General features: G+C 40.0%; 1 pseudogene and 2 gene segments (V, D, J or C); all 3 read right to left on the bottom strand.

Annotated features, from left to right (window-relative positions):
• LOC108637004 lies at positions 1,482–2,016 on the bottom strand (the record flags this gene model as incomplete). The annotated part of the segment is given in 2 exon segments: positions 1,482–1,789; positions 1,933–2,016. Coding segments are annotated over 2 exon segments (360 nt in total), but the record flags the coding sequence as incomplete, so codon positions are not given.
• LOC102172258 lies at positions 8,586–9,211 on the bottom strand (annotated as a pseudogene).
• LOC106503948 lies at positions 11,662–12,221 on the bottom strand. The segment is given in 2 exon segments: positions 11,662–12,008; positions 12,121–12,221. Coding segments are annotated over 2 exon segments (393 nt in total).

Raw genomic sequence — 12,684 nt, 5'->3', positions numbered from 1 at the left:
CAAGGGACTCTCAAGAGTCTTCTCCAACACCACAGTTCAAAAGCATCAATTCTTCAGTGCTCAGCTTTCTTTGTAGTCCAACTCTCACATCCATACATGACCACTGGAAAAACCATAGCCTTGACTAGATGGACCTTTGCTGGCAAAGTAATGTCTCTGCTTTTTAATATGGTGTCTAGGTTGGTCATAACTTTCCTTCCAAGGAGTAAGCATATTTTTATTTCATAGCTACAGTCACCATCTGCAGTGATTTTGGAACCCAGAAAAATGAAGTCTGCCACTGTTTCCACTGTTTCCCCATCTATTTCCCATGAAGTGATGGGACCGGATGCCTTGATCTTCATTTTCTCAATGTTGAGCTTTAAGCCAACTTTTTCACTCTCCTCTTGCACTTTCATCAAGAGGCTTTTTATTTCTTCTTTACCTTCTGCCATTAGGGTGGTGTCATCTGAGGTTATTGATATTTCTCCTGGCAATCTTGATTCCAGCTTGTGCTTCCTCCAGCCCAGCGTTTCTCATGATGTACTCTGCATAGAAGTTAAATAAGCAGGGTGACAATATACAGCCTTGACGTACTCCTTTTCCTATTTGGAACCAGTCTGTTGTTTCATGTCCAGTTCTAACTATTGCTTCCTGACCTGCATACAGGTTTCTCAAGAGGTAGGTCAGGTGGTCTGGTATTCCCATCTCTTTCAGAATTTTCCACAGTTTATTTTGATACACTCAGTCAAAGGCTTTGGCATAGACAATAAAGCAGAAATAGAGATGTTTTTCTGGAACTCTCTTGGTTTTTCGATGATCCAGTGGATGGTGGTAATTTGATCTCTGGTTCCTCTGCCTTTTCTGAAACCAGCTTAAACATCTGGAAGTTCACGTTTCATGTATTGCTGAAGCCTGGCTTGGAGCAGTTTGAGCATTACTTTACTAGCATGTGAGATGAGTGCAATTGTGCAGTAGTTGGAACATTCTTTGGCATTGCTTTTCTTTGGGATTGGAATGAAAATCGACTTTTTCCAGTCCTGTGGCCACTGCTGAGTTTTCCAAATTTGCTGGCATATTGAGTGCAGCACTTTACAAAGTACTTAAAAAAGATAAATTTCCTTCTATGTATTATTTTAGCTGTGCCTCATACATACGTATATATTTGTGTTCTCTTTATATTTTCTTTCAAATACTTTTAAATAGTCATTGTGATTGCTTCTTAAACATACATATGAGTTGTCTTAAATTTAGTGCCAATATTCCAAATATTTGGGAGTTTTTGGAGATATCTTTTCACAATTGATTTTCTATATCAACTCCATTTTGGTGAAAGAATAAATTCTGTATAATTTAGGTCTTCTTATATTAAGACTTATTATGCACAAACAAACTGTGTGTGTGTGTGTGTGTGTGTATTTCATCTGCACAGCAGGGTGTGTCTGGAGCCTCGGCTGCAGGTTTGGGTACAGGCTCCAGGTGTCTGGGGAGCACTGTGCACTTGCTGCACAGAAGTAGGTGGCTGAGTCTCCAGGCTGGGAAGTTGTGATGTGCAATGAGAGCTGTTTGGCACTCTTATTGAGGAAAACTGTGAGTCTTCCATCCTTCATTTCATTCACAACTGAACGTATGGCTATCAAGAGTGCAGGGCCTTTACCAGGATATTGCCGGTACCATGGGAAGTAATCAAATGCACTCTTCTCATAACTACAGTTCAGAATGGAAATCTCTCCTTCCTGGACTGTCAAAGGTTGAGGGCTCTGTTTCACCTGCTCTTGGTCACTTTTTTCCTTCTGTTGTCCACTCACCCCTGTTTAAAGAGATAAAAAATCATTAGGCCCACAAACTGATATTTCCTTCTTAAAGTTTCTGTCTGCATGAATTTGTCCATACTCCAATCTTCTCATTCCCCTAAATTATGAGATCTCCTAGGATTTCTCCATCATAACTCACAGTCTACTTGAAGACACAGAATTAAGAATGATGCTTCCAATATCTTGTCCATTGTTTCTGGCACCAAGGTTCAGTGACAGCTCAGGTTCTTCTTCTGGTCTCCTCAGCCAGCTAGAACTCTGACTTAAGATTCATATCAGCTTTAATTCTTTCAAGAGGCCCCACCTTCTCACAAGTACTTTCAACTTAAGCTATTTTTTTCAAAGCAAGCCCTTCTCAATGTTCTCTATCTTAGACTCGCTCAAAATAACTTTCATTGAAAAGCAGAAATCCCCTCCTTACACATGGAATATGATTAGTTTAGAATTTCTTTCCTTTATTCCTCATCTTCTTTTCCTTCACATTTCCAAGAGGTTAAAAATCATTTAGCAGGACAACTTGATAACAGGGATTACATTATTTTACAATGGAGAAGAGAGGGACTCCCATGAAATCACAAGATGAGCGTTTCTCTTTTTTTAATTACAAATACAGATTAAAGTCTATTGAAGATATCAGTTCAGTCACTCAGTCATGTCCAACTCATTGCGACCCCATGGACTGCAGCACACCAGGCCTCTCTGTCCATCACCAACTTCTGGAGTTCACTTAAACTCATGTCCATTGAATCGGTGATGCCATCCAACCACCTCATCCTGTGTTGTCTCCTTCTCCTCCTGCCTTCAATCTTTCCCAGCATCAGGGTCTTTTCAAATGAGTCAGTTCTTTGCATCAGGTGGCCAAAGTATTGGAGTTTCAGCTTCAACATCAGTCCTTCCAATGAATATTCAGGACTGATTTCCTTTAGAATGGACTGGTTGAATCTCCTTGAAGTACAAAGGACTCTCAAGAGTTTTCACCAACACCACAGTTCAAAAGCATCAATTCTTGGGCGCTCAGCTTTCTTTATAGTTCAACTCTCACATCCATACATAACTACTGGGAAAACCATAGCCTTGGCTAGAAGGACCTTTGTTGGCAAAGTAATGTCTCTGATTTTTAAAATTCTGTCTAGGTTGGTCATAACTTTTCTTCCAAGGAGTAAGCATCTTTTAACTTCATGGCTGCAGTCACCATCTGCAGTGATTTGGGAGCCCCAAAAGATAAAGTCAGCCACTATTTCCACTGTTTCCCCATCTATTTGTAAAGTTAAAGTAAATAAGGAGCACATGTTTTTGAAGCCCAGAATTTTCTCTCTGTATTTGATGTCATCTCAAATTCAATCAAAGAAAACATCATTACAGTCCAACAGGAAAAATAATAAAAGTTCTCATTCCTCAGTCTAATCCCATCTACCCCATCATTCTAAGGGGAACTTTTATTGTTTGTTAGACATCTGATATGTTTTCTTTTTCATTATTCATTCATGAATGCATCTCAATAAATATTTAATGAGTGCTGCTAAGTGACTACTTAACATTCAATACTTGGATCTCAAGAAGGAAAGAGACATTCCCATCTTCAGTCAACTGGGGCCCAATAGTCAAGTACAATCAGATAAAAGCTACTAAGGAGAAATGTGTATCTCTATGATATGACAAAGAAAAAAGTAATAAACTCTGCTTCTCAACTCAGCCAGGTAACAGTTTTAATGGAGGCGATACTTGAACTGGAACTTACACCACTACTGCATTTCCCATAAAGGTGGAGGACATGAACTCTAGGCACAGATTAACTAAGTGGGGTATACATTCATATTAGAGAAGCTACATGTGGCCATATCCTTGAGGACAACATGCATCATTAAGAGAAGTGTTGATTTTCAAAGCCATATTTTCAAACTATTAGACTACAATATACATAGATACTACCTAGGTAGACGGATAAATAGATAGAAACATACATACTTTCATACATGATTGATAGATGTAAACTGAAGCATAATAGGAGATAATAATTTAGTAGATTTTTAAGGGATCCTTTATGGCTACTTGAAGAATATGTGTTTATGGGACAAGCGTTACAGTAATCTCCGAAGCAGCATTGCCCCTTTGTGGCCATAGAAAGAAGTTACCCAGAAAAAATGTATATAGCTTCTTAAAAATTCATGTTCATCACCTATGAACATCAATCAGAGCACTGAAATAAGTAACCAAGTCTTTATCTTGAACCAGTGATTTCTTGAGACAGGAGAAGATTTTGCCTTGTTGAAATATTGACCCTCAGACTGAGTCAGTGTAAGGAGCTGTCTTTCTTCCCGTAACGGCAACATCAAATCAAGAAGAGCCCTTTATACTGAAGAGATCATGTCTTTAAATAGATTCTAAATTAATACTGCTTAATACTGCTTAATACACACTTAATACTGCTGTCTTTTTATTTTTGTCTGCACACTGTTGACATGAGTTTAGCTTGTTTTTGTTTTTGCATTATTTATTGAATCTATTATTGAAACAGCAACTGTACAGCAATATTTAAGACCCCAACAGAACGAAACAATAAGAAAGTGAACTAAAACTATTCTAAAAAGACCCTTTGTAATCATACATCATGATCATCTAGGATTTATTCCAGGTATGCAAGAATGATTCAGTATCTTCAGATCAATCAATGTGATATACCGCAACAACAGAATGAAAGATAAAAACCACATAATTACTTCAGTAGATGCAGAAAAAGCATTTGACAAAATCCAATATCCACTCATGATAAAAGATCTCAATAAACTTGATAGGGGGAAACTGTACTTCAAAACAATGAAGGTTATTTATGACAAACCAACAGCTAACATCAGAATCAATTGTTTTAAAAAATGAAAGCTTTTTCTCTAAGACCTTAAACAGACAAGTCTGCAAATCTCACCACCTCTATTTAACATAGTACTGGGAGTCCTAGCCATAGCAATCAGATATGAAAAAGAAAGAGAAGGCATCCAAGTTTGAAGAAAGAAACTGCCACTATTTGCAAATGACATGATGCTGTGTATAGAAAATCGGACGGTACCATCAAAAAGCTATTAGGAAAAATAAATGAAAGTAAAGCTCAGTAAAGTTGCAGAGTATGAAATTAATATGTAGAAATCTTTTGCATTTCTATATACTAATAATGAATTATAAGAAAAAGAATTTAAGAAAACATCCAATTTACAATTGAATCTAAGAGAATAAAATAATTAGCATTAATTTCAACAAAGGAATTGAAAGACCTGTACTTTGAGAACTGTAAGAATTGATAAAAATGATTTAAGACAATACAAATAAATAGAAAGATATCTCGTGTTTATGGACTGGAAGAGTTAATATTGCTAAAATATCCATACACCCAAAACAATCTACAGATTCAATGCAATCTTCATCAAATTACTCATGGCATTTTTTCATAGAACTAGAAAAAAATAATCCTAAAATTTGTATGGAACCATACAAGACCTCAACAGCCGAAGCAATTTTCAGAAAAAAGAGCAAAGTTGAAAATACTACACTCTCTGATGTGAAAATATGCTACACAGTCATAGTAATTGAAAAATGTATGGTACCAGCACAAAAACAGACATAGATAAATGGGACAAAATAGAACCAAAATAAACCCACGCACCTATGATCAATCAATCTATGATAAACAAGGCAAGAATATACAGTGGGGGCAAAGACAGGTTCTTCAATAAGTAGGTTTTGAGCAAACTGAACAGCTACATGTGAAAGAATGAAACTAGAAATTTTTCTCACAGCATGAATAAAAATAACTCAAAATGTTTTAAAGACTAAAATGTAACAGCTGAAATCATAAAACTCCTAAAAGAAAATATAGACAGTATGTTCTGTGACATTCATCTTTATAATATTTTTTATAATCAAACTAAACTCTTGCACAGAGAAGAAAACCATTAACACAAAGAAAAGGAAATCTCAAAAAGGAAAAGATATTTGCAAACAACATGTCGACAAGGATTTAATATCCAAAATATATAAAGAACTTATACATTTAATCAAAAACATAATCTTATTTTAAATTAGGCAGAGGACCTGTTTTACCAATAAAGGTATACAGATGGCCAACAGGCACATGAAAAGATGCTCAATATTTTTAGTCATCAGTAAAATGCAAATCAGAAAAGTAAATGAGCAAATCACCTTACTAGGGCTGTCATCAAAAAGACAAGAAATAACAAGGGTTGGTGAGGATGTGGAGAACAGGGAATCTTTGTGCACTGTTGGTAGTAATATAAATTGGTGCAGCCTCTGTGGAAAGCAGTATGGAGATTCTCCCCACTCTGCCCTTCCTAGATTAAAAGTGGAATGATGCCTGCCCCCTGGAGTCTTATCCTTCCTCAGTTGCTCAGAAAGGAGGCAGCACTTTGGTGGGGAGAGATAGAGACTGGGATCCTATCTGGTTTTGGTGGCTGTGGTCGGAAAGATAACAGCAAACTGACTGACAATTTAAAAAATAAAAATAGAACTACTACATGATCCAGAACTTCCACTCTTGGGTGTTTATCCAAAGAGAACAAAAGAGCTAGTTCAAAAATATATAGTCGCCCCAGTGCTCACAGAAACATTATTTATGATAGTCAAGATACTGAAGACATCTCTGTGCTCATTCGTATCATAGATGAATGGATAAAGAAGATCTAGATGATAGATAGATAGATAGATAGATAGAGCCATATAGATATAAATAGTGAAATATTACCATAAAAAAAGTAAAATCTTGCCATTTGGGACAACATGGATAGACCCAGAGGGTATTGTACTTATTGAAATAAGTCAGAGTGAGACAAATAAACTGTATGTTTTAATACATATAGGTGGAATCTGAAAAAATATATATATAACAAAACAGAAACAGACTCAGAGACACAATGAAACAACTAGTGGTCACTGGATGGGAGAGGAGTGAGTGTGGGAGTGAACCAGGGAAGGAATTAAGAGGCACACACTCTCAGTCATAAAATAAATTGTAAGTTTGTAATGTATACCAAAGGAAATATAATCAAATTTTATAATAATTTTGTATGTTATGTAATTTATCAAAAATATCAAATGACTAATGACTATGCCGTACATCTGAAACTAGTATAGTATTGTAAGTCAACTACGTTTCAATTGTTAAAGTTTTAATTAGATAAAAATGTGGCAAAGTAGACTTTGGGTGTGGGATTAGTTGAAGGATCTTGATATGAATTATTCTGGATTATCTGGGTAGGTCCCATACATAACCATGCATCCTTTGCTGAGATGAAAAAAAAAAAAGACTATCAGATATTTCTCTAGAAAGATGAGTTTATTTGGGATCAGCAAAGGATTTATTTGGGGTCTGCAACGATGGCAAGCCTCATGCAAGTCCCCACAGGACAAGAGAAGAAGGATCTTATAGAGAAGAAAAGGAAGTTGAGAGGGGTACTGTAAACAGACGTTTACATTTGTTTACATTGGGATGTCCCTGGTGGTCCAGTGCTTAAGAATCTGCCCTCCAATGCAGGGGATGTGGTTCAATCCCTGGTAGGGACCTAAGATCCCACAGGCCACCAGGCAACTAAGCCCGTGTGCCATAACTAGAGAGCCCATGTGCTGCAACTACTGAGCCCACGCACTCTAGAGACAGTGCTCGCAACAAGAGGGGCCCCTGCAAACACACACACACACACACACACACACACACACACTCACACGCACACACTCACACAAAGTGAACAGAGACCATGGATTTTCACTGGCCCAGTGTTTGCCTGGAAAGAAGAGGCATCTTTCTTCTGCCCTTTAATCCTGTTATCTTCACAGGGTATGAGAACTCCCCCTGTCTCTCAACTCTATTTAAATGAGTTTTTGTTTATTTACTTATTTCCTACACCTTAGAAGCAGAAGACTATTTGACTCCAGAAGAGAAAGGAGCTGAGGTGGTAGAAGTAAGAGGTTGCAGTGATTCAAGGAAGCGCTATAACCCAAGGAATCCAAGTGACTTCCAGAAGCTTGAAAAACGCAAGGAAATGGATTCTTCCTTAAAGCCTCTAGAAGGAACCAACCAGCCAAGATCATGACTGTAACCAGCAAAATTGATTTCATGCTTCTTCAACCTAGAATTATAAGAGAATTCATTTGTTTTAACTTATCAAGTTCACATTAAACATTGAGCAAACGTTTTTTGTTTGCTTTCCACAGTAGTAGGATTACATGTAAATATTTGCAGTTGTCTGTTGGAACACTTCATGGTGAGGCAGACTTGAACATTCTGGAGAAGGCAACTAAGCTGGATAATATCTTTATTGGAGTGATTTCACTTAATTCCTTTCACTTTTTAACAGTTTTGAGTTTAGCAAGCATGCTCTGTCATTCAGTCATGTCCAACTCTTTGAGACCCCATGGACTGTTAGCCTGCCAGGCTCTTCTGTCCATGAGATTTCCCAGTATTTCCCAAGAATACTGGAATGGGTTACCATTTCCTCCTCCAGAGGATCTTCCCCACCCAGGGATCAAACCCATGTCTCCTGCGTCTCCTGCATTGATAAGCAGATTCTTTACCACTGAGCCACCTGGGAAGAAGTGGTTAAATATTTATTTTAATTCTATCCTCTTATCAACTACTCTGCTGGTTCCCAGATAGAAGTTTCTAGTGCAGAAGGAGACACAGATTGAGAAGGGAAGATAAAGACTAAAGTCCTAATCTAAAGACTAAAGGCCCTAATCTGTAGGGCCAAAAAGTATCTGTGGTTAAAACTGTACTGATGTAGGTAAGTAACATTAAACATTGCAAACGCCCTGTGGTGGCCTCAGGGTGTGACTGTGGCTGGGGAGGGGCTGAGCCCTGCGGAGGGTTTGTGTGGACTCTGCAGGTGCCTGGGGAGCACTGTGCTGCGCAGCACAGAAGTAAGTGCCCGAGTCTGTGGTCTGCAAAGAGGAAATGTGCAGGGAGCTGCGGCGTTCTGTAGGGACTGTCGTGGCGTTTAATCTTCCATTCTGCTTTGTCCCTGAAGGAACGTAAAACAGGTGGATGAGGCGGCCCCCGGGGGTTCTGAAGATACCACTGCACGTTGTCTGCCAAGGTGGAGAAATTACACTGCAGAGTAGAGCTGGCTCCCTCCTGGAGACTCAGGGCTGGGGGACTCTGCGCCACATCCATCCCTCTCACACCTGATGAGGAGAGAAACACTCACAGGTGAGGGTCACAGAGCTCCTGCACTCCGGAAAGTACACCCCCAGCCCCATAAATGATAAGGATAAAAAGTCTGCAGGACTTGTCAGCTCCTTTCCCTCCTTCAACAAAAGAGAAGCTGCTCATTCCTTCAGATTCCCCTGTGGGGCAGCCCCAACTCACAGCAAACCTGGGCAAACAAAAGCCCCAGCACAGTGTCCACTAGCCTTTTCATGACTCTTTGCTTTGTTTCTGGAAAATATTCACAAGATACATAGCAAACCCTGGGTGGTGAGTGTCATGACTTGTCTGGATGGTTCAGCTCCTGCAACCAATCAGCTCAGCCAACAAACCCTGCTCAGCTGACACTCTGTGACAGGAAGCCCCACCCTTTGGTCTCAACTGAGCTAAAAACAGGTTAAAGAGGGGTGAGAGTGGAGGAAAAAGGTGACATTCATTGTTTTATACATAATTTTGAACTTGTGAAATGAACTTTGAAATGAACTTGTGAAATGAATTCAAAATGAACTTTTGAACTTCATATTTTCTCCTGATATATAGTAATAAATAAATCTTAGGCAATAAAAGTGGAAAATGTCAGAAAAAGCTGGTATCTATACCTCGAAATTTTCCATCTAACCTTTTGTTTATGACTCCCTGTTTGATCCAGGGGACTTTCCTGAGAGCTATGGATAAAGATAACGACATAGATAAAGATAATAACAATCAATACAAATATAGGTATTTTGCATTGTGGTCATAAATGTCTAGTGCTTGAATCAAGGAATAAGGCACAGCTATTACTGAAAGGCATAGTCATTAAAAAGCATGCTTCTTATATGCCGATAATGATTTAGATTTTCTTCACACAAAATTATTCTCCTCTATTATTACTAATCCCCATTTGAAAGAGTTTTTCAGGGGATGGAGCAGTAAAGAATATACTTGCCAATGCGGGGGACGAAAGAGATGGGGGTTTGATCCCTGGGTCAGGAAGATCCCCTGGAGAAGGAAATGGCAACCAGCTCCAGTATTCTTGCTTGGAAAATCCCATGGCCAGGGGAGCCTGGTGAGCTACAGTCCACAGGATGGCAAAGAGTAAGACCCGACTGAGCACTGGAAACCTCAGGATGAGTTTCAGAGGCAGGAGGTAGATGGGCCCCTGGGCTACACAGCTGGTGTGTGTCAAGCAGAGTAAAATTCAAGCTTTGTTTTCCCTACACACTCCAAGCACTGAGGGAAGGACCAATTCTACCTGTTGGAACTGTTCCTTTGACTTGCTTTTCGTTGCTTTTGTTATTATAATTGTACATAATAGGCTGCCTCAGAGAATCAGCCCCTCTGCCTGACTGCTCAAGTGCTTTTTGTTCATGACCTGTCCACCTGTGGATGGGAGGAAAGAAGAAATTGATACATCCCCTGCCTGAGGCTTGCCATTCCAGGAGATGTTTACAAGATTAATTTTGTCTTTTTAACTTGTTTCCTCACCTTCCCCTTCCCTGTTCTGTAAAAGAACCTGGCGTCCAGACCTGGACAGGATGACTACTTGGGACATTATTCTGCCATCTTCTTGGTCAGCCAGCTTTCCGAATGAAGCCCTTGCCCCAACACCTAGGCTCTCAGAGTCATTAACCTGTCACGCTAATTAGCCTGTCAAAGGGAGCTCAGCCTCAGCACCTAAGACAATTAACAGCAGGAGCTGAGCTCTGCTAGAGTAAAAAAGTGACCACTTATGAGGTCAAGAGGTCAAGGAAAACTGCACAGGCACAGAAAGACTCCTTGGAGCTCAAAAAGGAGGTGGCACCACCTCACAACAGATGACGCCAAGCAGCCCACACAGCTCTGTGCTGGAGTCCATCCTGGTGAAGAGATGCACAGGCATCGCTCAGGAGCGCCCTGAAACAGGTCTCCTGTGGGAAAAGGAGAGAGAGATCCGGCCAAAGATAAACACAGGCCCAGAAGAACTGTCCCGTAAAGACGATTTAACCACCTCTTCACGGCTCTCCTCATCTTCCTCCTCGTTAAGGACGGTGCCCTTTGTCTCCTGCATTGGCAGGCGGATTCTTCACCACTGCACCACCTGGGAAGCCTATTATTGGGGACTGATGAGTAAAGAAGCCTCCTTTTGTTTCACACTATATTGTCTTTGGAAAGGTAACCCATATACATCCTTAAGTGCCAGCTGTGATTAGCTGCACCAGTCCCAAAGGCTTTAGTCAAAGAGTTGAAGTCCTTTAAGGAAAGAAGCCTCTTAGGATACTAGCAAAATAGTCTGGAGATAATGCAGTTAGAAATAAGCCATTGTCCTGGGTTTTTTTGTTTGCTTGAGAGATGACATGAATATTGTAAAGCAAATTCTCTGACTTATGTTATATCAAGTCACATGGCCAACTTCAAGCTATTATATCTGAGCCCATCACTATTCCAAATGACACGGGAGTAAGTAACTTTCTCCAGCTTGTTGAAAATTCTACGGCCTCATTTTCTCTAGAGTTCTGATTCTAGAGGACAAAAACGCCAAATTTCAGAAAACAGGAGTCTTTCCTTTGTAAAATGATAAATAAAAAAGACTAGAAAAGAAAAATCTAAGATGCCCATGGGAACCAAACACTTCCAGGATTCTGCGTTGCCTGTACTGTTCGCCTTCACAGAGCTGCCAACTTCCTAAACATAACAAAGGCTGAGCTATGGTGTCCCGGGAGGTTTGTGTTCAGCTCCTCCTGCAGTCCCAGGCACTGTGTCACTCAGCACACAGAAGTACTTGGCCGAGTCTTTCCAATGAGCTGGTATTTTCTTCAGGTGGAAGGACTTCTCACTCCTCCTAAATTCAGCCTCAAAACCTTTGATGCCTGAAACAAGATTGTCTCCAGACTCGTACTTCAGGAGAAGCTGGAGTCCTTGGTTGGGGTACTGCACGTACCAGAAGAGGTATGGTGAACCAGAAGATGAGTAGTTGCACTTCAGCTCCAGACGGGCTCCTTCAGAGACAGTGATGTGGTCATCAGGCTGGGTCACTGACTGGGCTCCAGCTCCTGCTGAAACATCAATGCTGAATCAGTGAACTCAGCTAAAACAAAAAGTCTCTCTTCAACACGGAGCAATATTCCACATGTGGACAAAGGAGAAAAATGGAGCAGTACTCACTCAGAAACAGGAGCATCTCAAGCATCAAGGTGAACACCAAGGTCATAGTGGAGCAGTGAAGCGGCAGTGAGCTCCTTTCTAACAGGTTCCCCACAAATGAGTCTGAAGACTGGCTGACTTGAACCCAGGTTTCTCTGAATAAGAATGACAAAGGATTTATATTTCTTCTGATGGAAGTTGTAGGGAGGTTGTTAGGAAGAGAAGCTGTCTTAACCAAATGCCTACCTCTGGTGTCTGAGATGCTTTAAGTCTCATGTGCGAAAAATGGTCAGAATATCTCTTTAAACCATTGTGGTTTTCTGAGGTTCTTCTGGTCTTTTACAGAAAAGCAATTTCCAATTTAAGCAGCAGTGCCCTCCAGAGGCCAAATAGAGAACTACGGAGAAGTTCACTGTTTTCATTAAGATGCCCCACCTTTTACTGCCTTTCTGTGGTTGAATTTCAAAGCATTATGATGATGTACAGAAGAGGATTTATATGTTGTCAGCCTTGAACTGTATTAAATTTGGCTTTAAAAAAAACCACAGAATTGTGATTTTAAAATTCCCTGTGTTACTGGATAGC

Source organism: Capra hircus, chromosome 10 (assembly GCF_001704415.2).
Source record: "Capra hircus breed San Clemente chromosome 10, ASM170441v1, whole genome shotgun sequence".
Taxonomy (NCBI): domain Eukaryota; kingdom Metazoa; phylum Chordata; class Mammalia; order Artiodactyla; family Bovidae; genus Capra; species Capra hircus.
Note: the sequence above shows the minus strand (reverse complement) of the source record. Positions and strands in the feature narration are given on the sequence as shown.